The sequence below is a fragment of the Equus asinus genome, chromosome 1 (assembly GCF_041296235.1).
Source record: "Equus asinus isolate D_3611 breed Donkey chromosome 1, EquAss-T2T_v2, whole genome shotgun sequence".
Lineage (NCBI taxonomy): Eukaryota > Metazoa > Chordata > Mammalia > Perissodactyla > Equidae > Equus > Equus asinus.
This window is the reverse complement of record NC_091790.1, coordinates 207,711,619-207,736,820: the sequence shown is the minus strand read 5'-3', so window position 1 is coordinate 207,736,820 and position 25,202 is coordinate 207,711,619. Positions and strand designations below refer to the sequence as shown.

The following is a 25,202-nucleotide window of genomic DNA, read 5'->3' as shown; positions in this document are numbered from 1 at the left end:
ATGGCTTACTGACTAGAACCCAGGACTTTTAGGGGAAAATCACAGTTGGCTGCACTCCCCTTCTCTAGACACACTTGTTCCCTGTTTATTCAGGAGAAACGGAAAAACACAGACCCAAATCTGCCACTTGTCAAAATGATGGGTGGCACTGGGGCAGATTTGAAGTTACAGGCTTGTTTCCTGCGATTCTCCGGTGGGCGGGATCTTCCTTTCAAGGACAGCAGAGGGTTGGGGCTGTGCCTCCTCTGGGAGCGGCCCCTCCAAGGGCTGGAGGAAGCGCTTTCCATCTCTGGAGAAAGCAGCTCACCCCCCTCGGCGGCAGACCCTCTGACCAGCAGGCGTTCCAGCTTCCAGAGGCTCCTCACAGCCTGCACCCACCGTGGCCTCATCCTGCAGCTCCCCTCTCATTCTGTGAGCCCAACAGTCTTCCTGTCCTGAAGCTTGGTGGGAAGGGGCTGAAAGGGGGAAGCCCGGAGCCTGAGGGTGCAGAAGAGGGAGGCGCAAGGGTCCAGAGATGTGATGGCCCAGAGCTAAGGTGGGATGACTGTAGGTGGGAAGAAAGGGAAACGACACTGTCTGAAGACAGGGTATTTGTGGAGAGCGTGGTTGGTGGTGTTTTAAACCAGTGGCAGAGAGAGGTCGAGAGTTGGTGTGTATTTGTGGGGGAGGTTGACGGTGGTGTTCCCCACTTTAAACTGTGTCTCAACGTTGGTCCTCAGGGAAGAGTCAAATCTTGCTAAAATCTCAAATTTGCATACAGTCAAATATAGCGCATGTGGGATGCAGCAACATCCACAATTCTACTAACGCAGTGAGATTACTGGTGGTGTAGACGGCTGAGTGAGACGGTCATCTCTGGATTCGTGAAACGCACCCTACAGCGCCCTAGCCACCCCTTCTGTTCCTTCAGTTCTTAGCTTTAGAGGAGAACATTTACAGCCTGATCTCAAGCAGGAGTTCTGGGCGGTACCATGTTCGCAGTTGTTGGCTCCATTGATTTCAGTGCACCTGTTGTATAAAGCTGATTATTTAATAAGACTGCAGTGTGCCATGGGTCAGATCCCGTCTCCCGACACTTCACAGCAAACAGAGAGAGCACACGGTAACATACTCTGCCGTGAGAAAGTGGATTCAAAGTGAACAGCTGGTCTGTTGCACTCCGTCTACACCCGCCTGAGCCCAGGCCTTCGTACCTGTGGTTACTTTTAAGAAGGAGTAACTTCTTACTTCCAGCAGAGGTCGGCCTCAAGGACTGGTGCCATCTGTGTTGTGAGGTTCTCTCTTGGAGCCATTCAATCGGTCTTTCTCAATCATCACACTGTGATGTGTTTAGTTCTCTTCTGTCAGTTCTAATTCAGAAAATCAACCCTAAGCCTCACTGGATTACCAATCTCTCGTTTCATGGACGGAGTGTCATTTCTGGTGAGGTTGGGATTTGTCGGTGCCCATACTTGTCCCTACCCCATGGGCCATGTTGATGGCAGCTCCGAACTGCCTGGAGAACAAGGACATGGGTTCTTTCTGTGGGGTTCCTTGTCCCTGGAATGAACCATGTGACAGGGCCAGAAGGAGAGAGAAAGCAGCTATTTTCAAGTCTAAAAGGAGAGTTCAGTGTGTGGCACGCCCAGCTCTCCCTCACTTTGCGGGCTCCAATTTCCAGGTGTCTGAGCTATTTCAGGCTAATGTTTGGTCTCGATGTGGATAAGGGTGCTCGGTGCGGAAGCTGCGTCACCCTTAGAAACCATCCAATGGCTGTTACCCTCACACCCACGGGCGTTAAGGGTGTTGTGGAGGGTTACATGAATTCCTGTGCTTCTGTGCAATTCCCAGTCCCGCTTCTAGTAGTGGAAATTCAGAACAACCTCCCCAGGCCTTACTGGGCAGGGCCTGGGGTCAGAAGGCGATGCCAAGAGAAAGAAGGCATTTTATGGTATCTTTTGTGTTTTCCTTTATTCCATATTACAATTCCTTTTTTTTCAATTTTGGGTTGTAAGAATGAACTAGGAGAAATCCACAGTACCTTCTCTCTCTGAAATTACTGGAGGTACCATGGTAAGGAGACTGCCAGCAGCCGTTGAATGAAAGCTCGCCATTAGAACCCAAGAAGCCCCTCGCTGTGCAGAAAACCGTGATAATCACGTCTGTCATGTTTGTACTTAGTCCTCGTTAAATTCCGGGGAAGTTACCCAGTAGTAAATCGTGTGCAGTCTTTGCTTTTAAATCAGAGGTCATGAAAGTAACAGGGAATTCTGTTTTCCCACGTAGGGCGTCTGAGAAACCCATCAGCTACGTTTAAAACCTCGGCTGGGTTGTTGTTGAGGACGCAGACTGGGCAGTGTTGTCAACACAACCGGTTGCTCAGAACAGCAGAGGTTTCATTACCGGGAATAAGTCCAAAATTCCCAGCAATACTGGAAAATAAACATACTCTTCATTCTCCTGTTTATTAAGGGAGAAAAAATTGTTTGAAGTTTTAATTCTGAATTCCTTGGACTAACTTAAGCAGGTATAAATTGACTCCTCAGAAAAGGATGGTGGGTCAGCTGCCCTAATATCGTAAGAAATTGGCCAAATATGGGAGCCAACTCTTTGGTTCCTAGAGGATATTTACAAGCAAACGTCTATGTGTGTATAATTATAGTTTATATTCCATATTTTGCTTAAATAAATCTCAACTCATAAGAATAAAACAGGAAAGTAATTCCCATTGATAAGTCAGTCTCTCTCCCATTGATTATTGAAGCTGCAATTTCCCAGCAAATCCCCGTAGGAAGACTCAGCATCTGGAAAAGGGACCTGAACACTCAGGATTTTGCTTGATTTTTGCTTGTTTTCAAGAAAGTGTTCTGTGAAATTTGCTTTAAATGTCAGGAAAAGCAGGTGCAAGGATGGGCAGGTAGGAATACAGAAAGGTAACACACGTTCACTCTGTGAGATTTCAGCGTAAGAGGGTGGCCCTGGGCGTACCCCTCCCAGAGGTCGGCCCAGGGCCTCCCTGAGACTTCGGGTCCCAGCTGCCAGGCCGCGGGTGGTCTGGGAGCAGACCCCACTCTCCCCTCACCTCCACACCAGCAGGCAGCCCCACCAGGCATGAGGCTTTGGAACGTGGGTTCCTTGTCTTGATATGCTGAATCCTTAGTTTTTAAAATCATTTTTGTTTGGAATATTAAGGAAAGTTTTTTAATACAGATTAGAGTTTCTAAAGATAAAACCAGTCACTCAGCTTATTTAACAATTGTCATTCTACAGCTTAAGGCAAATTGCTAGTTTAGTCTTTTAACTGTACATTTAGAAATTCATAGGAATATGCCTAGTTCTTTTGGTGTCTTCATAAGAATCACTCTGCCACGTGGACAGTAGGTTCAATGCAAACAGATGGTTTTCCATTTTCCAAAAAACAGGAACAATAACCATAGTAAAATGATATAGCAGAATGATACTGTTAACCTTAGTCGGGCCCCAGCCCCCTGTATCCCTCGCGGACGTGCAGCCCCTCGGAATAAGTCACGTTTGATGGTGTGGGCAGGGTCTGCTACCGCAGAGGGTCCTCTTGGGGTGAAAATGCTTAATCATGGCGCCACTGGACTTGGTCAGATGCCCAGCCACTCTGGGCCGCTGGAAAGCACGTGAGCTTGGCGTTCATCAAAGCGGAGCCCCTCCATCTTACAAACTCACAATGGAGGACCCGACCTGTCCCCACAGGCCTCAGCCACCTGACAGTGCGGCGGCTGGATTAACAAGTGTACAGGCTTTCACTGACGGCCTCAAGCTTACCACCAAAACACTAGCACACACCCACGCCCAGATGAGTCTGCATGCACAGACGGGTGGAACCCCAGAGCTGAGGGTGGTAGATCATGTTGTCCAGTCTGCTCTCCCCCTCCCACCCCATTTCATGGATGCTAGACCGAGGCCCAGACAGTAACTGACTTTTTCCCAGTCATGGAGCTTATGCTTGTGAATGTAACATTTGAACAAATAGAAGGTATACCACAAAGAAGTGGGAGACAAAGAGAAAGAACGGAGGAAGATTAAGCACAGAGCTCAGAGGAAGCTGCAGGCACTGTTTGTTTCCATCGAGAGCAGTGGACGAAGACACACCCGCCATGTTGGGGTTGTCACCAAAAGCCCCAGATGGAAAATCAGTGTGAGCGGAAACTTACTTGATTTCCTCTAGGTACACTGCTCCTGTCTGGGAAATCGTAAATGTGATAAAACTTGCGTTCATTTAGTTACATATTTGCTTTACTTTTACTCAGTTCGAGACTACACGAAACCACAGGAAGGCTTTCTGCGGCCCATATTTGCTTCATGCACAAAGTGCTTCTGCCCAGAATCGTTTCCTGTCCAACAGGATGTGCATGGAATAATTGTGATTGTCTTCTGAGTTATTGTTAAACTGATGGCACATTTCACCACTCTGTGATCAGTGTGCTGTTTACTGCCATCCAAGTGGCAGCCTCATGACAGCGTCGCAGGTGGAGAGCGCCCGGCCACGGTGTGCACCGCTGCCCCTCACCCCACCTCCTTCCCTGTCCTGGGGGCTTGAGCAGGCGACAGTGGAAGCAGCTGAAACACCGTGACAGTTCGAACCTGCCACCACACTCGCTTTATTTACCCTCCTGAAGGCTGTGCAGATTCCACTTTCAATCACACATTTCTCATTTTGGAAGCAGCGAAAGTGTGCCAGTTTGAACATACTAACAGTTTAAAAATGTGTTGCTCTCTAAATTGCTTTGGGCAAAAAAGCACATTTGAGAAGGAGGTGGGGTTTTACTTTTATGCAGAACTATTTGCAAGGAGGAGACAGGGGTCTCCATAAATAGCTGTCACCCTCAACAAACGTATATTTTGTAAAATCAAAACTCCTTATTTCTGCTAAGCATTTTTCCACTGAAACATTTTAGTTGGGGCTTTCAGAGAGAGTAACGTAATTTTACCTGTATTGTGTGTGTTGTGGTGAATTTCAGAACGAGGTCCGGTTTTAATTACGAATCACTAAATCAGACACACAAAAAGCGCTTTTCCTGCTCCCCCACCCCTGAGCCAGCGTCACGTTGTTGTTCTGTCTGAATAACTTACATCTGTTCTTTTATGCTCTTCGCTCTTCCGTGGGGTACATAATTATAAGGTGCACTCAGTGCGTCCTTTCATGCTGACAAGCGTCATCTCTGAAAGTCTTGATGGGTGAGCATGGATTCACCAGATTGCTGTCAGAGAAGAGGGCCTCACATGGCTCTTCTTCAAACCCAAAGGCAGAGCTGTGTTTTAAGGTGGCACCAGGGTTTACGGCTGACATCCTTGTGCGTCACCTCAGAATTACGTGCGGTCCAGACTTTATCATTTTTCACAATGTTGGGAAATGCATTCTCAACAATTATCTTTTAAAAATACACAGCATTTTAAATCTTTAATGAAACCCTGGTCTCACAAGAGGACATTCTAGTGCTGGACGTGAAAGAATAAAGACCTGCGCACGTCTCATTAGCGAGCGGCTCTCCCAAACAAAGGTGAGAGTCCACCCTGTCTGCTGGGGTGGTCTCTGCAGTGCCTTTTGGGGTGTGTGGGAGGGGAGGAGAGGGATGAGGTCTTGGCTGACACCTCGCCTGCTGGCTCCCTGTCCTCGTAGGATGGCCACGGTTTGGCGTTGAGGGGAGAGAGCCCCGTTCATTTGACAACCCTCAGACCAGGCTTTAATCCTGTTTGCTTCTCCAGGCTTTATTCTCCTGTTGTTGTTTTTTTTCCCCCTGCTTAGTCAGTCTTTGAGTTAAATGTTATAATTAAGGTCTTTTAAGCCAAACTTCCCCTATTGAGGCTCGCAGGCTGCACTCGGACAAATCAACTGGCCGGAAAACCCACGACTCGTTCTTCTTTGTTTGTTTGTTTTCATCTCTCGTCTGGCACTGTAGAAACAGAATAGGAAATTAGCTGCTGGAAGGCTGGGCCCCGTCTCCTGGGAAGTGCTTGCCACACTGGGCCGCAGACCCCAGCGGCATGACTCAGCTGTGCCTGAGCCCCTTTCGGGGTAAACAGAAACGAGCCCCCTGTGAGAGGAGTTAACTCTTTCTGGGAGGCAGGACCCTGAGGCGTTGTTCACGGGCCTGGGGGAACCGTGGCCTCACCCTCTGCTGAGATTGCAGCTTTCACCTCTCCCCAGCCCAGCGCCTGCAGTTCTAACAACTGGGCTCATTACCTTGAGCCCTGCACGTGCCCTGTGGCTGGGCTCGGAGGCCATTCCCGCAGACACGTGGCCAGCTGTTTGGCAAGCACTCGCATCCACGGAAGTGTTGCCGGTGCTGGTTGGGCCGCCCTCCTCTCCTGCCCTCATCCCGCCGTTCTGCCTCAGCCTGGCCTGTTACGTGGGTCAATTCACATATTGGCATCTGGTCTCTTTGGTCTACTGGTCTTTTTTTCTGCTGCTGCCACTCCTGTTCCCTCAATATCAGGTGTAGAAAAAGCATTCAGACGTGATGCCCAGGCTCCAGGCTCCAGACCACCCGGGCTCCACCTAAAACCCCAGCTCGCGTTTGAGCCGGGAAGGGCAACAAAGAAGACCAGCCTGCGTCTTCTCACTTCCAAGAGTGTGTCACTGTCGCATTCAGCGCAGGGCGAGCCACCCTAACCGCCGTTTTCCCTCCTCATTTTTTGACCAGCTTTTTAGCTAAACTTGTTGCTGTAATGTCGTTTCTGCAGATGGATCACGACCCTAGGAATCCTGCATATATCGCCACCCAGGGACCACTGCCTGCTACCGTGGCTGACTTCTGGCAGGTGAATCTTTTTTCATTAAAATTGTGTTTCTGAAAGTAAGATCTTAATCAATTGATTGTGAATAACACCTTGGGTTTGATTAAGCCAATTCACACTTGTTTTCAGGTGCTCGTCCACCTAAAGGAGGGAAAGTATTCCTCTCTCTACCTTGAAATAGTCCCTGCCGGGGTTTTCTGGGAAAGCCAGGAAGGGACCCAGGACTAGCCAGGGGCCCACTAGTCTCTTTGAGCATGTTAATACACAGGTGCCATCATCTGCATTTTCTGGGTAAGGCAGGTGAGCATCCGGAGCTTACATGACTCACCCGAGCCGGCACCTGGAAACTAAGAACATGTCTGCATGGCCCCCAGCTCTTTCCTTCATGCTATTTAAGAAAGTAAAACCCCTCAAACTCCCATGTTACGTTGTTCAAACTTGTCATCGTGGTGTAGAACCATTAAACTTTGGCATTAGGACAGTCCTGAGGACAGGCTGTCCCCACCACCCGTGAGACGCTGTTTCCTCCGTGCTGTGCCTACCGAGAGGTGGTCCAGCCTGCGTGAGCGCCTCCGGGCACAGGGCACACAGCACCCTCGGGCTGTGCAGTCCTGGGGCAACTGCTCCTGTTGCAAGTTCTTCCTTACACCGTGCAGAACCGCTGCCTGAGATGTGAGCCCATCGGACCTGGCTCTGCTCTTAGGATGTCGCTGAAATGTCATAGAACCCAAGGTCGGTTCACTGCAGTTCACCAGCTACAGCTCGGGCTTCTCCTGCTCGGCAAAAAGGACAAGAATATCCAGAGTCATGTGGCAGAATGAGGAATACCAACAGAGTTCCAATAGCACCAGAGTTTCCACTCTGCCATCACCCGTTATCTAAAATGTGCGTGTTTACGTATGGCATTTAGGGCCCCCAGTATGAGTTGTTTTATTTTTACCAACCTCAGGTCCTGCTCATTACTTCGCATGTGCAAGACTTCACTCACCAACAGAATCACAACTTCTTGAGGGCATGTGGACACTTAACAGCATAAAAACTGCTCCCATCCACCCTCCACTTGCTGTGGACCGGGTCCTGTGTTAAGGGTTAGACGTCAACGCTCTCCTGACTCTGAGATGTTCCCCACTGTGTATCTGTTTCTGTGCCCAGATTTCTCTCCTCTTAGGTCACCAGTCATTCAACTTAGAGGCCACCCAACCAGTGTGACCTCATCTTGATTGATTCCATCTGCAGAGTCCTGTTTCAAATAAGGTCATGTTCACAGGTTCCGGGGTGGACACGAATTTTGGGGAACACTATTCCACCCATTGCAATGGCTAAGAAGAAAACAGACATTGCTTGAGCACCTAATATGGCGCTATCGTGACGGGGCAAGTGGCCAGTGTGGGAGTCCAGAGAGAGGCCGCCAGGCGGGCAGGGTGGCGAAGGAGGGGCGGAAAAAGCACAGAGAGTTCCATGGTCTTCAGCAAGGGAGACATGGTCGGGCCCAGCATGTCCGGAACGAGGAGGTCTAGAAGACGGATTAAGAGTGGCTCCTCTGTCTTCACGTGAACGAGGGACATCTAGAACATTCTCTCTGTAGGATTTGACTCACAGCGTGAGCCCTTCCACCTTCGCCACACTGCAGAATTTCTCACGCGTAACGTGGAAGGAGCCTTGCGTATGTGTTCACGGGTGCGAAGGACTGAGGTTTCTCTGAGAACAGCTGTTTGCCTGCAGGGAAGTGGGACCCCTGCACCTGCCAGGGCTCATGGGGCCCACAGGGGCTTCCACACGGCACCAGCCGCCTCAAAAGGAGAGTCAGGATTGCTTTTGCGGAGAAGTCTGAAGGCGTAAGCCAGGGCGTGGAGGACCGGCTTTGGGTGGCAGGAGTAAGGGACTGGTCCTGGAGGAATTTGGCAGATCCTTGGCATTTCTGTCACCATTTCCTGCTCTCTTCCCAAAGCAGACGTCACTAATAGCCTGTGGGACTGCCCCAGCTGACCCACATGCAGCTCTGCCCTCTCCCTCCACATCAGCTGTGACGAAGCTTATCTGCGAAGGGAGTCTGCTATTTGCCACCCCTCCTTTCCTATTTTTAGGATGAGCTGGCAGAATGACGTTCTCTCTGCAGTGGTAGCTTCCGGGCATGGCCGCCACGTGCTGGGTGTGCCTGGGAGGCACAGAGCAATCGTCTCTTAACCAGAAATTCCGCCAAATTCAGGTGCGTGAGGAGTGTTTGTGGATGTGAAATACAGAGCCGGGTTACGTGAGGTCCCTCGCGCTGGGTGTGGCAGTGCCGTGGCCCAGGAACTGGGCAGTCACCACAGGACTTGGACTGATGGCCATTCCCTGGTCACACGAGGTGGCGAAGCCCAGAGGAAACTCGTGAATTTCTAGGCTTGTCCACCTGCTGGACGAATGGCTAACTCTCAGACAGAATCAGAGACTGGACGCCTCTCCCGGCTGGCGAGATGGGACACAGACCCCGCGACAGGGCAGCCAAGCACTGGCTCGAATCAGCAGGAATGCGGTTGGTTCCCAATTCCTGTTAACATTTATTTCTATTATTAACATTTTACCAAAAGAAGTCCACCCATCAATTTCTATTTTGCACTTTCTGAAAGCGTTCTGCCATGAAGTCTTAACTGGGGGAAATGCACTTTCTCCTCTCCAAAAGTGACAGGCTCAATTTACATAAAGTTCTTGTTCTTTAGCACCCACAAATGATGGTTCTTAGGATGGTCGAGAAAAAACCTGAGCTAAGAACTATAAGAGACCCACAGAATGTAAAGATTTTTCCTTCCAAGTACTTACTGTGCAGTGGGGGGTGAGGCAGAAACACAGGAGAAAGGTAATTGAGTTAAACAGAAGGGTGAGGGAGCAGGCCAGGGCGCCCCCAGCCATGCCGAAGGCCTGAGGCTGTGGAGATGACGGTGTCTTGGAGCATCTGTGTGCACTTGCAGCACTGGGTCCAGCAGAGATCAAGTTGGAAGACACAGCCCTTTTCCGTAGTGCGCTCCCACGCTCCCATCTCCGGACAGACAGGCTCTTCTGGTCAGCCGACAGATGACCACTTTGCAGGCATCGCCATCAAAGCTGCCAAGAACCAAGCCGGAGCCTCCAGAGGTGACCGAGCCTGGTGTCAGTGGAGGTGACAGGCCCACACCACCTAATTAAAACCCCGCAAAGCTGACTCTGCTCTGCCAGCGCCTGCTCATCACCACTCAGACCCCACTCCACGTGCGGGCACCCCGTGCCATCCCACTGCTCCCCGATCTCCAGGATGACCAGGGTCACACAGTCCCTCTTCCTCCTGAGACCATGGCAAACCAGGGCTTGTGACTTACCCTCAGTGGCATGACTCCAAGAGTGCTAGAAGGTCCCCAATTCCTTTCCCTCTGTGATGCTCGCAATGACTCGCCCTTGGTTGTTCATTCCTGTATATCCTCTGGGTAGCCAACAATGAAAGACAGGAGCATTCAGAGATTTTGCTGATTCTGGAGTGTCGGGAAATTGGGGAAGGGAGAAATTTACTTAGGATCCCTGTTAACTTACAGGTTGGTTGATTTTAAAGCACATTATCTGATTAAAGGAAAATACAAGAATTGAGGACAGTTCACTGCTGAGGAAAAACTTGAGTTTTCATTACCTGAGTTCATAGGCACTTTAACCACATGCCCTAGATTTTCCGGGACACTTTACTTAAAATATTTAGCCTTGTTGAATTTTCTCTACATAAATTCACAGCTCCTTAAAGATAAAAGGAAACTTTTGTCAGGCCATCTTATCTAAATTCGGGTTTGAAAACCATGGCCCCTGCAGGGTTGTGCATGGTTATGCCTGGCGAGCATGGCAGCAAAAAGTTCGTGAGTCCTCTTCTGACACAGGCCACAGAGTCAACTTAGGCTTGGGTGAAAAATACATATCCTGAGTTTCTTTTTTAACTGATTTTTATGAATCACGGCTGAAAACATCCTGACTATTCTGCTGTTACGTGTAATGCAGGTTCCCTAGTCTGCCTGTCTGTGTCTGCCTGCCTTCCCCCTCCTCCGCCTCCGCCTCCTCCTTCTCCTCTTGATTCACAAGTGGATCTGATGCCTTTATATCAGGTCTTGATTTTGAAAAGGAAAACGGCAGCCTAACAGTGGCACTTCTATCTAAAGGGACAATACGCATATTCAGTCTGAAATGGGAACACGGGCCTCAGGACTCGAAGCGATTCTAAGTGACAGCATCCTCGGGCCCAGGTTGCTTCCTATATAGTCAAATACTGACATAAAGCCCTCCACGGTGACTGCACAAGTGTGGATAGAAAAGAAGTCCAGTTTGTAAGTATGTGGCCTAGGTAGGGAAACCCCTAAATGACACAGTAGGCAAGCCCCATTGAAGCTGCTTGACAAATAAGCAGGCCATTCTTTTCAAAAGAACTCTTACTTGATTCCAGTGCAATGGCAAATGCTTCTTATTTAGATGCTTTCTCCTCCTTGCCTGGGCAAAAGTATTGCTGGTGGAAAAAAATTCCAAAAGTTGCTGCTGTTTATCAGATATCAAATCGTACCTGTGTGACTGGCTGGGGCTCGGGTCCCATCCGAACTGCTGCAAGGTGCGCGTCCTGCTGCTCGGCCCCAGCCGGGCAGGACATTTTATCCCAGCACTGCTACCGTGCACGTCGGCTTCCACGACCTCACTGTTCTATCTCTAAAGGAAGCCCACGCTGACACGTTCATTTACTGGAAAACAGATGAGGTAGGTGTGTTATGAGTCATTTGTGGAAGACGTAATAAAGATTTATTACCCTTCATTTACTTAGGTCTCCATCTCCGAAGTTATGGTGTGACCCAGCGCCTGTGACTCTGTGACTGGTACAGAACAGGGCCGGAAAGGGCTCGCGATATTACGTTTCTTAAGACTGTCCTTTAGGCAGGGTGAGGGCAGGCTTTGGAAATCTCTGCCGCAAAAGGTGTTACAGACACTTTTTTTTTTTCTTCTTTAACCTATTTCAGACCAAACGGTTACAGCTGATTGACATCAATGAGCTCATGAGGAGTAACATGAAGTGCTCTTAAGCCTTATTAACTGACTCATTATTTTTAAACATGAGTCAGCATCTTCATCGCTGGGGTTCAGTTTATCTCTGTTCACCCCATGAGAGGAAGTTTACAAGGGAGACGACTGTGCGCTCAGGACTGCAGGGAGAAGCTCAGCCGGTGGAGAGAGGCTGTCTGCATATCCAGCAGCTGCAGCATGCGTGCAAACAGTTCATGTGCTTTAACAAAAACCTGCTTCTCTCTGCATGAAGCAGGTCCTGCGAGGACCTCTGCCAGGCAAACCTTTGATAGCATATTCTTTGAGTTATCTCTTTTTACAGAAATACTCAAATGATCTCTTTTGAAATTATCGATTGTTTTCAACTAAGCACCAGCCATAATCAATCTCTATGCTAGATGCCTTGGAGGGTAGAAATGGCAGCCAGACGAGTGTCTAGTCTTCAAGGAGGGGACAGCCTGGTAGAAGACAGCCGTGAGAACGTAGGTGAGCGTAATGCAAGCAGAAGGGACACATCACAAGAGGTCTAGTCAGAGGAAGGAAAGGTTTTCTGCCTGCAGGGACCAGGGTGCTTTGTAGAGAAGATGGCCTGGGCGTTTTACTGTTTCAGGTTGATCATCTTTCCTTTTGTCGGTTCTTAGCGGGGCTTTGAAAGAGTTTTGTTTGCTAAATATTTAGTATGTACTCCAAAAAGACTTGGCATGGAGAGACCCTACAGCTCTTTCCATGTGCTTTAATTAGCTTAATTCGTGAAACAGAGTTGACATTTTCAACACCCATGAAGGATCTGAGGGATGGAATATTCGGCCACATGTCAACGAGTGTGCTGGTGTCCTGGGGCTGCTGTGACAAATTACCACAAACTGGGGAGCTTAACACAACAGAAATGCGTTATCTCACGGTTCTGGAGGCCAGAAGTCCAAAATCAAGGTGTTTGCAGGCCCTGCTCCCTCCGGAGCGTCGAGGGGAGCATCCTTCTTCCAGCTTTGAGTGGCCCCAGGCGTTCCCGGCTGTGGCAGAATCAGCCCAGGCCCTGCCTCCTCATCACACGGCCCTCCCCCGTGTGCCTCTGTCTTTACATGGTGCTTCCCCGTTCTCATAAGGACATCAGTTTTATTGGATTAGGACCTACCCTAATCCAGTATAGTCTCATCTTTTTAACTTGATCACATCTGCAGAGACCCCATTTCCGAATAAGGTCTCGTTCACACATACCGAGGGCTAGGACTTCAGCATATCTTTCAAGGGGACACAATTCAACACATCACAGAGGCAATATGGATTTTTCTTATCAACAACGTATAAACGTACTCAGTTGTATCAAATAGCAGCCAAAGTCTGTATTTCGTGTCACTTGGGACCACTCTCTGAACTACTTAGTGTCAACTTCTCCACTTGCTGCTGATGACCATGGACAGGTTCCCATTCTAAGTAGCGTCAGCTGTGTTGTCATCATGAGAGTCTCCTCTGTGTCATCTTTGAGTGGCTCAGCCTGAGACGGGCTCACAGACATTGGCAGCAGGTGTAGCCACAGTGTTCTGTGGTAGCTGAGAACCAGTTAGCTGGCCGTTTGTGTTCCCGCGGCAGAGACCACCAGTGCAGTTGCCAACGCTCCCACCCCCCGGGCACTCCAAGTGACAATGTTCAGGCATCCTGGGCTTTCAAGGGGGACCTCCAAGGAGTAAAGCTGTGTTTTTGACAAGAAGCTCACCTAAAAGGTGGGCTTTCCAGCTCTTCTCCGAAGCACAGTGACAGTAATTTATACTCGGGATCCAGCGCTTACAGCTCATTTTTAATCCACTTTGGCAGCTTTTTTTGATCCAGAGATGGAAGCACTTACTTCCTGTTTGGGAAAAGTAATCCACTTTATGCCAAATGAAGGCAACGTGGGCAGGTCTACAGATGGCCGTGGCTTACTCCAGGACACCACGCCCGCTGGTGACAGGGACCTTGAGTCACCTCTGAGTCTCCCGATGCACACCAGGTGCTCAATAAACCAGAAGATGACCGTGCAGGATGGGTTCTCTGATACTGAACCAAACAGAACTGCTAGAAATTGCCGTTTCTGGTATTCAAGCATTCGGCGCTTTCATTTAGTAAACTGCCTATTTCGGTGGACTACACCCAGATTAGGTAGGGACTCTGGGTCGTAATTTACTTCCTCGAATAGAAAGGTTTAGATTTCTCTAAGACTTGTCACACAAACAGCACCCTCCTAGTGTTGGGTACCAACCAAGCCAAGGAAGACAAAAATATTGAAACTACGCCCTGTTCAGAAATGGAAACTGAGTTAACTGGAGTTTCCACGAGTACCCTATATTCCCACCAAAATCCACACTAACTTGTTCAGTGTGTTCTGATGTGGAGCTGGGCAGGGACGGCGGTGGGAGGTGGGAAGGGGGTTGGTGGAACACTGGCGTGTCCTGTGCCCCAAGTCAAGGCACCTCGAGCTGATGTAGCCAGAGCCACGAACGACATCATGACGCAGGAGCCCAAGCGGGCTGCCTGGTTTGTTTGATTGAGTAAATTCCCCTCTCTGCTTTTACACACGGTGACCTAGAAAGAAATATTATCCCCAAGAGTGCCTTTGGGATTGTTTGTTTAAATTAAGTTTCATTTGGATTTAATCTTAACCAAACCTTCAGAGAGCCAGGCGGGCTCCCTCGATGGAGGTGCCGCCTGTGTGGACCAATGAACACGGCCGCCCGCCCGGAAGGACCCCTCTCTAAGTGAGGGGGCTTCCTAATGTCACACTTGGGTGGCACAAGCAGAGTGCCAGATGATTAGTTTATGGTCTAGATCATTGTATTTTTATTACACTCATAAAATCTGTGTTTCTCCTCATTTTCGTAATGGCTTCAATGAGCTTCTCCACCTTCCAAAGGCACATTAAATTGTCGTGTGCTGGAAGGCCCTATTCAGTGGAGCAGGTTTGAAAGCCTGCACAGCTTGAATCAGACACATGCTTTGAATTCTCGTCTCGTTGTTGGATTTGCACTAGGAAAAAGGAAAGTATATGGGTTTGAGCATAATTCATATTTATTTGTGGACTTTTTTGTAAACACTTCAGCAGCATCCATTAAATTCCAACATAAATGATACTCGATGAGGTGCCCTAAGAGCATCGACTGTTTCTATCTCATGGGAATATAAATCAGTGTTAAAAGAGGAAAACATCGTGCACATGTCGGATTTTTAAAATGTAATTTAAAAGGGGAATTTAATAACATGAACATGAAGAGAAAGCATTTTATATTCAAGATATGTGGATTTTTTAAATGACAAGATCTTAATTGGATTGTTATATCTGTACTTAAAAGAAATAGAAGCTCTCGGATACTAAATACATCAAAATGTGGTTGCTTATATATTTTTCTGTGGAGTTACTGTAAGCCACTGCAGGAGAAGCAGACCCCTCTTACTCTGTAATTTAGTGTGCTAATAAAAGTCTGCACTGCCACCTCAGTGTTCCCCACAGAATTAATGGTTTTTCGTAATTATGCTCTAAGTGTTAATACGCAGGTTCAGGGCCACAAAGTTGCGAGCTGTGTTTGGAAAGCAGTTGAGTGGAGGGCTTTTCTCCTTTGCCGTTTCTCTCTGGTTAAATGTGCGTGCATTAGTTTACTGTGTCTCAGAGTTGTTTTCTAATGTGGCTATTATGAAGTATTAAATCAGTTTGGGACTTGCTTTAATTTGAATAGAACTGCTCTATTTTGGTGTAAGTAAGTGAAATTCCAGTGGCAAACCGTGGCTTTCTGGAATGCACTTGGAAAAGAACACTTGCAGGGCCTGCCTCCAATAGGAGAGCTGCTTCACAGAGCAAAATGTTTCCCTAGTCACACAAAATAACGACAACTACCGAAAAATGAGCGTGTCAACCGATCTCAGTTTGAGGGTTAGGGAGAAGCGGGCGTTCATTCCGGCGTCAGCCCGCCCACCCTGGAGGAGGGAGCATCAGGTGTGTGTTGTCTGTTTCTGTTGCATTATAGAAAGTTTCCCTTACAAATCAGAAGTTGGGAAGCCAAACAGCTGAGCATGGAACTGAGGAGGTTTTAAAAGGCGTGCAGTGAATTCAGTGGGTTCTTTTTTTAATATTTCATGGAACATGCAAAATCTGGGGCCAGCGTATTCAGAGATGCGAAAGCAGCTGCAGAGTAAAAGTGTCTAGTGAAAATGAAATAAATTTCCTGTGAATGGAATAAATTTGGACTGCTCTCTGAGTGCAGTAATTACACGTGTCACGCAGTGAGGAGCCAGTCACGCCATGGCCATGGGTCTCTCTTTGTCTGCAGATGGTGTGGGAGAGCGGCTGTGTGGTGATCGTCATGCTGACCCCCCTCTCGGAGAACGGCGTCAGGCAGTGCTACCACTACTGGCCGGACGAAGGCTCCAATCTTTATCACATCTACGAGGTACCCACCAAGGTGCCCCCCACCCCCGGGGCTCGTGGCAGGGGCTGTGGACCTACCCAGCAAGGGACTCAGGCCACTATCCCCACTGAAGCCACGCTGGGCAGTCAGGTCCCCACCAGGAGTCAGCCCCTTGGGGGAGGCTGGTGAGCAGACCTGTGGGGCCAGTTGGTGCCAGGCATCCCAAGGACCCTGCAGTCAGTAGACAGCCAGACCCTCCAAACAGCCATGCCCTGGTGACTTGGACTCTGGCATAAATGGCATGGTTTTCATTTTTAAAGTTTTATGAATCCAAATGCAGACAGAAAGGACAAAAAAAAAAATGTACTCACGGGGTGCTCCTTGAGCCAGGTTCCAAATAACAGGCCGTTTAGTGGGTCCATTTTCAGAAAGAACCCTGCCATGACGCTCGTTGCTCATGGCTCCCTGCCTGCACCCTGCATATCCCCACTGGTCTGTTCCGAGGTTTGTGTCACAGCATTTGACCTTTTTATTTGAGGGTCACCTGCTGGCAAGCCTATTTCTCTTGCTGGATTTTCTATCCACATCAAGAAGGAACTAAGAAAACCTGAGCAGTTAAACCAGCAGCAGATGCATGCTTCGGCTCTGTTTTGCATTAAAATTAGTCAAAATGCCAAAGGCTCCCAGTAAGAACCATGTTAGAAGCTTAACGATTAATCCTGAGTCGTATAGTTGTGGCTCTGGGGTCAAATGGGCTTAAATCTGAGAAGAGCTTGCGCTCAGTCACGTCAGTGTATCTGCCAGGGTCCTTTGGTCTCCTCTTTCTACATCCAGGTAATGCCGTCTGTGCTGAAATTTAAGTTAGAGTGGAACCCCATTGGTGTTTTTGTTCAAAGGTATAATTTTTCTGTGGTGATTTTTCTTGAAGGTTTATATGGCTTAGAAATACAAAAGACAAAACTGGAATAGTTTTGTAACATATTTTTCTTAAAATTTGACTAATATGTCCCTAGGTGACATTTACAGAAATCCCACAGTTAGCTTTTGTATAAACCGTGTTGAAATTGAGAAGGCAGGAGGAGGCTGTTGAGCCAGTTGTCAACCCACCTGGGATGTAAAATTTGTCATCCTTGTGGTGTCTACCCTTCTCTTCTCAAAGCGGCTCCGTGCCGGGCGATGCTGAGGCTCCGATGCCCATGCCTGGCTCTGTCTCCCTGTCCGCCTTCCCGCCCAGGTGAATCTGGTCTCTGAGCACATCTGGTGTGAGGATTTCCTCGTGAGGAGCTTTTATCTGAAGAACCTTCAAACCAACGAGACACGTACCGTGACCCAATTCCACTTCCTGAGCTGGTATGACCAGGGAGTGCCTTCCTCCACGAGGTCCCTTCTGGATTTCCGCAGGTATGACAAACAGCCCGCGAGCAGCTAACGCATTTGGAGGGTGGACTCAGATAGAAGGGAGCACGGCTGAGTAGCGGGTCTCCTTGTGGCTAAGCTGCCGTTAGCTGTAAGATGTGCCATCTGTTCTGTATTTACGTATTGTAGATATATTTACATTAGGGGAGGGGAGGGAAACCATATTAACTGTACGTACTAATTGCAAGATGTTTTCTAGTTTTAGGGGTGTTAAAGCATGAGAGGGGAATAGGTGTCTTAGAGTTGTGGAAATATGGTCATTATTTTTGATAAGATTCTTCGAGTGATGAAGAGTCCTAAAGTTTATATTTCACAGGATATTGATGAATAAAACCCAGATTTTTAGTTTGGATACTCATCTGGTTAGATATGACGATGAGATTTAACAGGCGTAGGCCCACATTCTAAAGTGGGTCACCTTGGATGAAAGCCTGGACATAGTTAGCACATAACTGTGTGTATTTTCAGTGCAATTTTGAAACTGGCAGTTTAGAAACATCCAGTATTTTGTTCACGCTCTAGTCAGTTAGTCACCCAATGGGTTGTCTTGCTTTAAAGCGTATGTATTGAGCTGTTGAAATGAATGCTAGACTCCGTCTTGCAGGAAGATATTGACAATGCAGAAAAACAAAATTTAAAACGGAAGCTTTGATTGTACGTCCGAGTTAGGGATAATAGTGGGCTAGCACTGGCTATTTAATGGTGGTAAGTGAATCAACAACTACGAGAAAGTGAAGGTGTTGAACAGCATCAATCCCAGGTTCTAAGTTTCACTGAGCCTCTCTTACACTGAACTAATTGGAAACCCACCTAGGAAGGAAAACAGATACGTGTTCAAAACACGGAATTAGAGAAGAACAAAATGCTCTTAACTCCAGCCTTGTACATAATCACAAAGTGACTCGTATCTGAATGGCTGTGCATCCCTGAGTCCACAGTTAAGTAATTGGAGGGAGGTTGAAAAGGCAAGTATTGTCATAAAGATGGGGATTCAGGCTTATCTCTAAATTTTTTGAATTTGTATGTTAGCGATTCTTAAGGTTATTGGGATGCTATTTCTTTTGCCTTTGAGTCTACTTTGAAAAACAAAACAAATTTTTTGATTTGAGTAATTCTTTGGCTCAAATAGCATATGAAAGAGGTCAAAGAGAGACAAGCATTGGTGTCACAGCCATAATACACGTTCGGTGACCCCATCCCCTCTCCATCGCCTCTCTCGAAGAGCAGAGGGGGTGCCATGTGTCGACTCCTGAACGCATCCTGAAACTGTGCCTACACATAATGCCTTCCCAGTCCATCCTAATTTCCTGGCCGTTTTATACATTTTCTTGATCAAATTTATCTCGAAAGCCATGATATCTAAAAATCTTACTTAGGGCACATTTCCTGAGATAACGTCTTCAAAAAACAGTTGTTACTGGCAAAATGGATGAAGCTACAAAGATGGCAGTTCATCTGAATCCCTGTCTTTATGCTCATCCGGCATGTTTGAACATATATGCATATGGACTTATTTCCGTATCCATATCCATGTATGGAACTGAGGAATACATAACCAACCCTCTGTGCTTACGATTTGTCATGAAGAAAAACTCGATTCCCAAAATCCTCTTTCTCCAGAGTCTTTGGAGATAGAGCTCATGTTAAAAGGAACACAAACGAACCCCCTAGACACAGTTTTGAAAGTCTCGTTAGAATGAGAAGCCTTTCTGGCTCCTCTTCTTTGGCACTCCCCGGTATTTCAAACGAGGCTGCCTTTCATGTACTAACTGACGATGGGGATGAGCGATCACATTCTTGGAGAACATCGTGCTTAGGCACGGATTGCTGCTTTGTGACTTCCTATGTAAAACAGCCACCCAGGTCTCAGGGATCGGAAAGGTGAGACTGCTCCTGAAGCCACGGTCATTTTAATGCAACAGGGTTTCTCGTCCTCCTTTGAACAATAGACCAGCATTCATTCTCGCTCTGGCCCAGTGTGTTCGTCAGGCACCGAGATGTGTAATTAAATATTTCTGGAGCCCAGAGGGAGCACATTTACACTTTAAAGAGAAACTGCTAAGCTAAGAGATAATTAGCATCACTTGTGAGGGCTTTGCTTTTAAAACATTATATCTCTCTCTCTTTCTCTCTCTCTCTCTCTCTATTATTCTCTCACTTCTTGCTGTGTGCAACGACATTCACTAACGCTGCTCACTGTAAAAATGGACAAACCCTTACCTTGCCAGCTAATTAGCGGTGGCCAGTGTCATTTTTGTGATGTTGCAGCTAGTAATATGAGCCCAGTTGCATAGTCACAAAAGTGATCATTGGAAACTGTGACTGTACTGCAGGGGCAGTGTGGGAAGCCCCTTTTCTGAGCTTCTAACGACCTCTGACCTTTGCTTGCTGTTGGTTGCATGACGGTTCCTTCTCACTCAGTGACCGTGGGTTGGTTTGTATTACTAATCGTTCTTTCTCAGTGAATGCCTCCTGCTGAAGTGTATATAATATCCGTGTTTCCTAATGTGTGCGACCTTTGCTTACCGATGATTTGTTCTGATAGAGCCAAATGAGACAGCCATGTATGGCTCGCCTTCTCGATAATCCGCGTCGCTCTCTCGGGTCGACCAGATGAACGCTCTGTTGACTATGCGGTGCCTTCGCTTCTCTCTCTGTGATGTTTGACATTGTAATAACACAAGCACATGATTCTTTGTAAATAAAATTCTGATCCAGAGCAGCACAATGTATTTACACCGCTCGTCTCCTTGATTGCTTGTGACTGTTTGTAAGTAGGTTTAGCACGGGGCGGGGCTGGCGTGGATATTAAAATGACCGCGAAACCTTCCTGGGTCCTGCTGAGGCAGCCAATCACAACATGTTGAAGAAAATAGTGTTTAAATATACCATAAAATAAAGACTGGAATTGCAGGAATGCAGATCAAGTTGCAGCTAGAGTAGCCAGTTATTTGCTTTTTAGCAACATTTTTTAACCAGGGAGGTTATTCTGACTGCATTTTGCCAAAGAGGTGGCTGACCAGCTGTAAATGGGCCACTACTGTCCCGCTAATTCCTTACATTTAACTTCTCTGAAGCCAGTGCAGCTTAATGAAGAGTATCTGGTTGTTATGTTTATTTTTTTAATGTACTTTTTTTGTGCTTGGTCCCTTCAGGAAAAAATGACCCAAACCTAGTGATTGACCAGTGTGTGAACATGCAAAAGTTGAGTTTAGTCGTTACAGACACAGACTGGACTGTCAAGTCCAGAACAACAGAACAAAGCTGAGGGAGCTCCCATTTAAAAGATTCCGTGGCTGAGAAATTTTCAGTAAAATCTTCTGTTTGAGAGTGAAAGGCCTGTAAAAATAAAGCCACATTAGATCTGATCTGACCGTGGAGCTTGCTTGGTCTGCACACACACGCACAGTGCATGCACACACATGTGCGTGGCCACACACACACACACACACAGACCTGGTTGAATTAGTGGGCTTCTTGTTGCTCAGACTTGAGGTGCATCCCGGAGTCTCGCATCTATTTTATCCGAGTTAAAGCTCACTTTGCCTTTACAGCCCAAGTCAAGAATAGGAGGTTTTAGAAGGAGAAATGAATGGATCTATTTTCCAATCTGTTTCATTCTCAAAGGGCCAAGAGTTTTAAGGCATCCTGGCGTACACGTTGACTTTAATGAGTTCACTTTTGCTTTCTTTAACTTTCCCCCTAAACCTTAACATGGTGGACTACATCAAAGGCAAGAAAAGGCTCCAGCAGAAATGGTGACCTGGCCGTGGGGACACGGACAGCTTGTTTACCCGTGTCTCTGGGCCTTCTTGTTTTTAAGGCATCCTTGGGTGGTCTGCAGGCTTTAAATGCTGAGCGTTTTCAGAGACAGGAGAGCAGCCACAGATCGCATGCTGCCCTGAGTGGGCTTGGCGCGCCCGTCTCGGGGCTGTGTCTTGTCTCAGCTCCAGGCTCTGCTCCTGCATCTTCCACATGCTGTTCGAGGACAGAGGCCCCACTTCAGACCTCGCCTCATTCTGTTCACTCCACGAGGAGGTAGAAAAAACAAAGCCACTCCGATGTTTGGGCTCCATGCCATTAAAACGTCCTCTCAGTCCATCAGTCAGCTACTGCACTCACACCCCCCAGCCCCATCCTCTCGGTTTTTAAGGTTTTGTAGCAAAGCAACCGCTGATCGAATTTTCACTTTCAACTGACGACTTCCACACTAGGCAGGCAAGCCTTTGCAAGAATGGACATTGTCCCATTTCTGGTACAAGGAAAAGATTTTTTCTGTACTGTCATTCTTCTTCAGATTTTACTTCTTGTCTTGTAGAAAGTCGTACGTCACACTGAGAACATACCCCTTTCACATGCACGGTTTTTCCTCCCGATAAACCAAGATTCTGTCTTTAATTTTCTTTATTCAGAAATATTTTACTGAGAACTTTGGTGTACTTTCTAAACATGTTTACTTGTTTCCCTGACTTAAAAAGATTTTTGAGTTTATACAGTGAATTTTAAATCAGCTGTTTTGATTTAGGGCTTGGTTACAAAATCTTAATCCAGGCTTTTTGTTGATTTTCATGAATTCTGATCTAAACTCTGCACAACAGAGTTGCTTTTAAACGTACTCAAATTCTTAAAAGTGGAAAGACTCATCTTGGATGTAATTGAGGTTTCTCCGTAATTTAGATATCCTTACAAAATTGACAGATCAAAGAGGATCTTTAAAATGCTATTTTGAGATAATACAGTAATATTACATCCCAATATGATGTCTAGCCTATAAGAAATTTTGAGCATAAATTGCAAAATTCAAAAATTTCGGTGAAGAATCTTGACATGCATATCACAAAAAAACAAGTCAAATCACCTGGTGCAGTGAAAGAAAGAAAGGAGGAGGCCAGACCCATTGACCGAAGGCCTCGAGGTCATTCTTGCAAAGGGAAAAAGAAAACTGTGAAAATGTAAGAATTGTTTTTAAAGCTCTGCTTAATAATTTAATATTGAAAAATAAATCTTTGAAAATGTGTGTGTAATTGTTATTTTCTTTGTCAAAACAGGCTATTGCAAAATGATGTCCAAGATAGGGTCTCTTTGCTTTGGCTTATTTGTTAATTTGGATCTCATCGTGCAAGAGTCATAGTTCATAACCATAATTTCTGTGTCTCTTTTTATTTCAGAAAAGTAAACAAGTGCTACAGGGGCCGTTCTTGTCCAATAATTGTTCACTGCAGGCAAGTACAACTTTTAACACAGATTAAGAAGTGTTCACTACCTCCAGAAATAAACTACAATTAAGTATAGGAGTTGAACTTTCTAATTGCTTAATAACTACATCTCACTGGCACTTCTACAGGAAACCAAAGATGTAAACTTAATTTTCTATGCCATTTAGCTAGAGGACGCTGTGTGTTTATTTCCCTGCACGTGGTGTCTCCTTTCTGGCCATCCTGGTGCTGGGCACCATCATCCGCTTCCATGTGTTTGTGCCCTACCACCTCGTCTTTTTCTTGAACCCTCGCAGTGCCACTGCGTGAACACTCTGAGAACATATTTTTGATCTACTGCATTGTCTCAGCCGCCAACATGCTCAGCTGAGGTTTGTGGCCCTGCACAGATGGTCAGAGCACTCGGGGCCAGTTAGGAACAGGGACAAACCTGTAGCTACAAGAGGAATGGCCGCCACCAGTGTGTTAGGAGTCTGGGCCTTTGGGTGAACATCCGGTGCTTCCACCCACACCAGGAGGATAGTCCACTCGAGACAGCTCCCTCTGAGTGGGGCTCTTCTCCTGGGCTGGATGCCCACCTATTTTGGGTGAAGAACTCGACTCCATTTTCTAGAACTGTCTTATAGAATGTTCCTTTCTGCCTGGGATAAAAAGGAAATGTGTCTCCAAAGATCAAACGCCGAGTCTGTTGATTCATTCAAAAGCGAGCATGTCTGTGTGTGTGTGTGTGCATGCCCGTACATGTAGGGTGTTTCTGTGTCAGCTGCGGGAGGGGAGGAGGAGAACAGAGTGTGGTTTTGGATCCTCAAAAAGTAGAATGGAACATCTTTTACCCACAAATGTCCCGGACGAGCTGCAGGAAGCGGGAAGGCGTCTGTGGCAGGTCTCAGGGTAGTGGGTGCAGAGGAGGGAGCCCTCCCAGCGGACAAGGGCACTGTCAGAGGGCCGACAGGCTCCGCGCATCTCCTCCTGATGCGGTCAAGATGAACACATGGACACCTTTGAAGGTGCAGCGTGTGGAATGTTTAGCTTTCCAACTGCAGCTTTTTTCAACCATTTGTTTGAGAAAACACGTTAAAGCCGAACCCAGTGATTCTCTACCGTTAAGAAGAACATCTCAAACTCATGTAGCTCCGTGACACATCCGTGTGGGGAAAGAAGTGGCTTCACGCATTCCTTATTAAAAAAGGATGATGCTGGGGCTACTTTTCCTCTTCATTTTCTTTCATTTGCTGTTGTCGAGGCACAATTCAAAACATTTTTACAACTCCAGTCCAGATGGTAAATATTCCAGTTATACCTGGGGGATGAGGAAGAGACGAAAGGAGGCTCTGACTAAGTGACAAATGACACCTGTGCCTCCACTTCTGCGAGGGAGGGGCACGGTCTACCGGGAGGCGCCAGCCCCACGGACACCCAGCGTCCTCTCTCTGCCGGGAGGGCACCCCACCCCAGGGCTCACAGAGAGGGTACCTGCAGATACTTTGAATACAAATGCCGTCGACTCTAACACAGCCACACATTTCTTTATTTCGTTTTTTCCTGATAAAATTTACCATATCTTTGGCCAAAGAGGGGGGAAAAGAAGAAAGAAACAAATCTACGCAGGCACAGTAGCTAATCCACAGTGCTGCTCCAAGCTTAAAGCTCTCCCCCTCCCCCTCCTCCCGCTCCTCCTCCTCCTCCCCCTCCTCCTCCTCCCCATCTCCATTCCCTTCCTCCTCGCCTCTCCCACCCTGTGATTCTTCCTCACTCGCTTTCTTGCTTTCTCTCAAATTCACAGCCGTCCTCTCCCCTCACGAGCCCCACTTAAACACAGAAGGAAATAAGCTGTCTCTGGCTTTGTTGGGCGTGGGGATAACTGTTTTCATCTCTCTCCTTCTGTTGACAGCGACGGCGCAGGCAGGAGCGGCACCTACGTCCTGATCGACATGGTTCTCAATAAGATGGCCAAAGGTGAGACTCAGAGCTCAGAGCCGGGATGGCGTTGCTATGGCAACCTCGGGTGTAATATTCACAGAAGGCCTTGGAAAAAATTAGCCAATTGTTGTCCCTTCCCTGAATCATATGAAAGCTGTTTGCAGCAGGCACGGTTCTTTCTGAGGTTCCTTCTTTGTTCCCAGCCTCCACCCAGTGTCCAATACTGGGCTGAGCGCACAGGGGGTGCTGGATAAGCACTTGCTGAATATGTTACGTATTAACATCAGCATCGAGGAGAAGGCAGCCTTTGGACCCTTAAAGTCGTGGCAGTTCAGAATATCCCTGAAGTGTTTCCTATAACCCTTCCCTGTTATTGAAACTCTCTTTGCAGAATATCATTTAGGTTTCATTCTAGAGTCACCTAAAATCCCTGGTAGTAATTGTCGTCAAATAGAAACCACCTTGTCTCCAACACACCTTTCAAACACCCCATTTTTAACAT

General features: G+C 47.3%; 1 protein-coding gene across 5 annotated transcripts in view; it reads left to right on the top strand.

Moving 5' to 3' along the window:
- Nucleotides 1-25,202, top strand: part of PTPRN2 (protein tyrosine phosphatase receptor type N2) — a 945,556-nt gene that overhangs the window by 895,909 nt on the left and 24,445 nt on the right. For all 5 annotated transcript variants that reach the window (XM_044747547.2, XM_070516905.1, XM_070516912.1 and 2 more), the window contains 5 exons: nucleotides 6,694-6,771; nucleotides 16,071-16,190; nucleotides 17,383-17,549; nucleotides 22,733-22,786; nucleotides 24,672-24,736. In XM_044747547.2, the coding sequence (XP_044603482.2) occupies nucleotides 6,694-6,771; nucleotides 16,071-16,190; nucleotides 17,383-17,549; nucleotides 22,733-22,786; nucleotides 24,672-24,736 (484 nt within the window). The remainder of the gene's footprint in view (nucleotides 1-6,693; nucleotides 6,772-16,070; nucleotides 16,191-17,382; nucleotides 17,550-22,732; nucleotides 22,787-24,671; nucleotides 24,737-25,202) is intronic.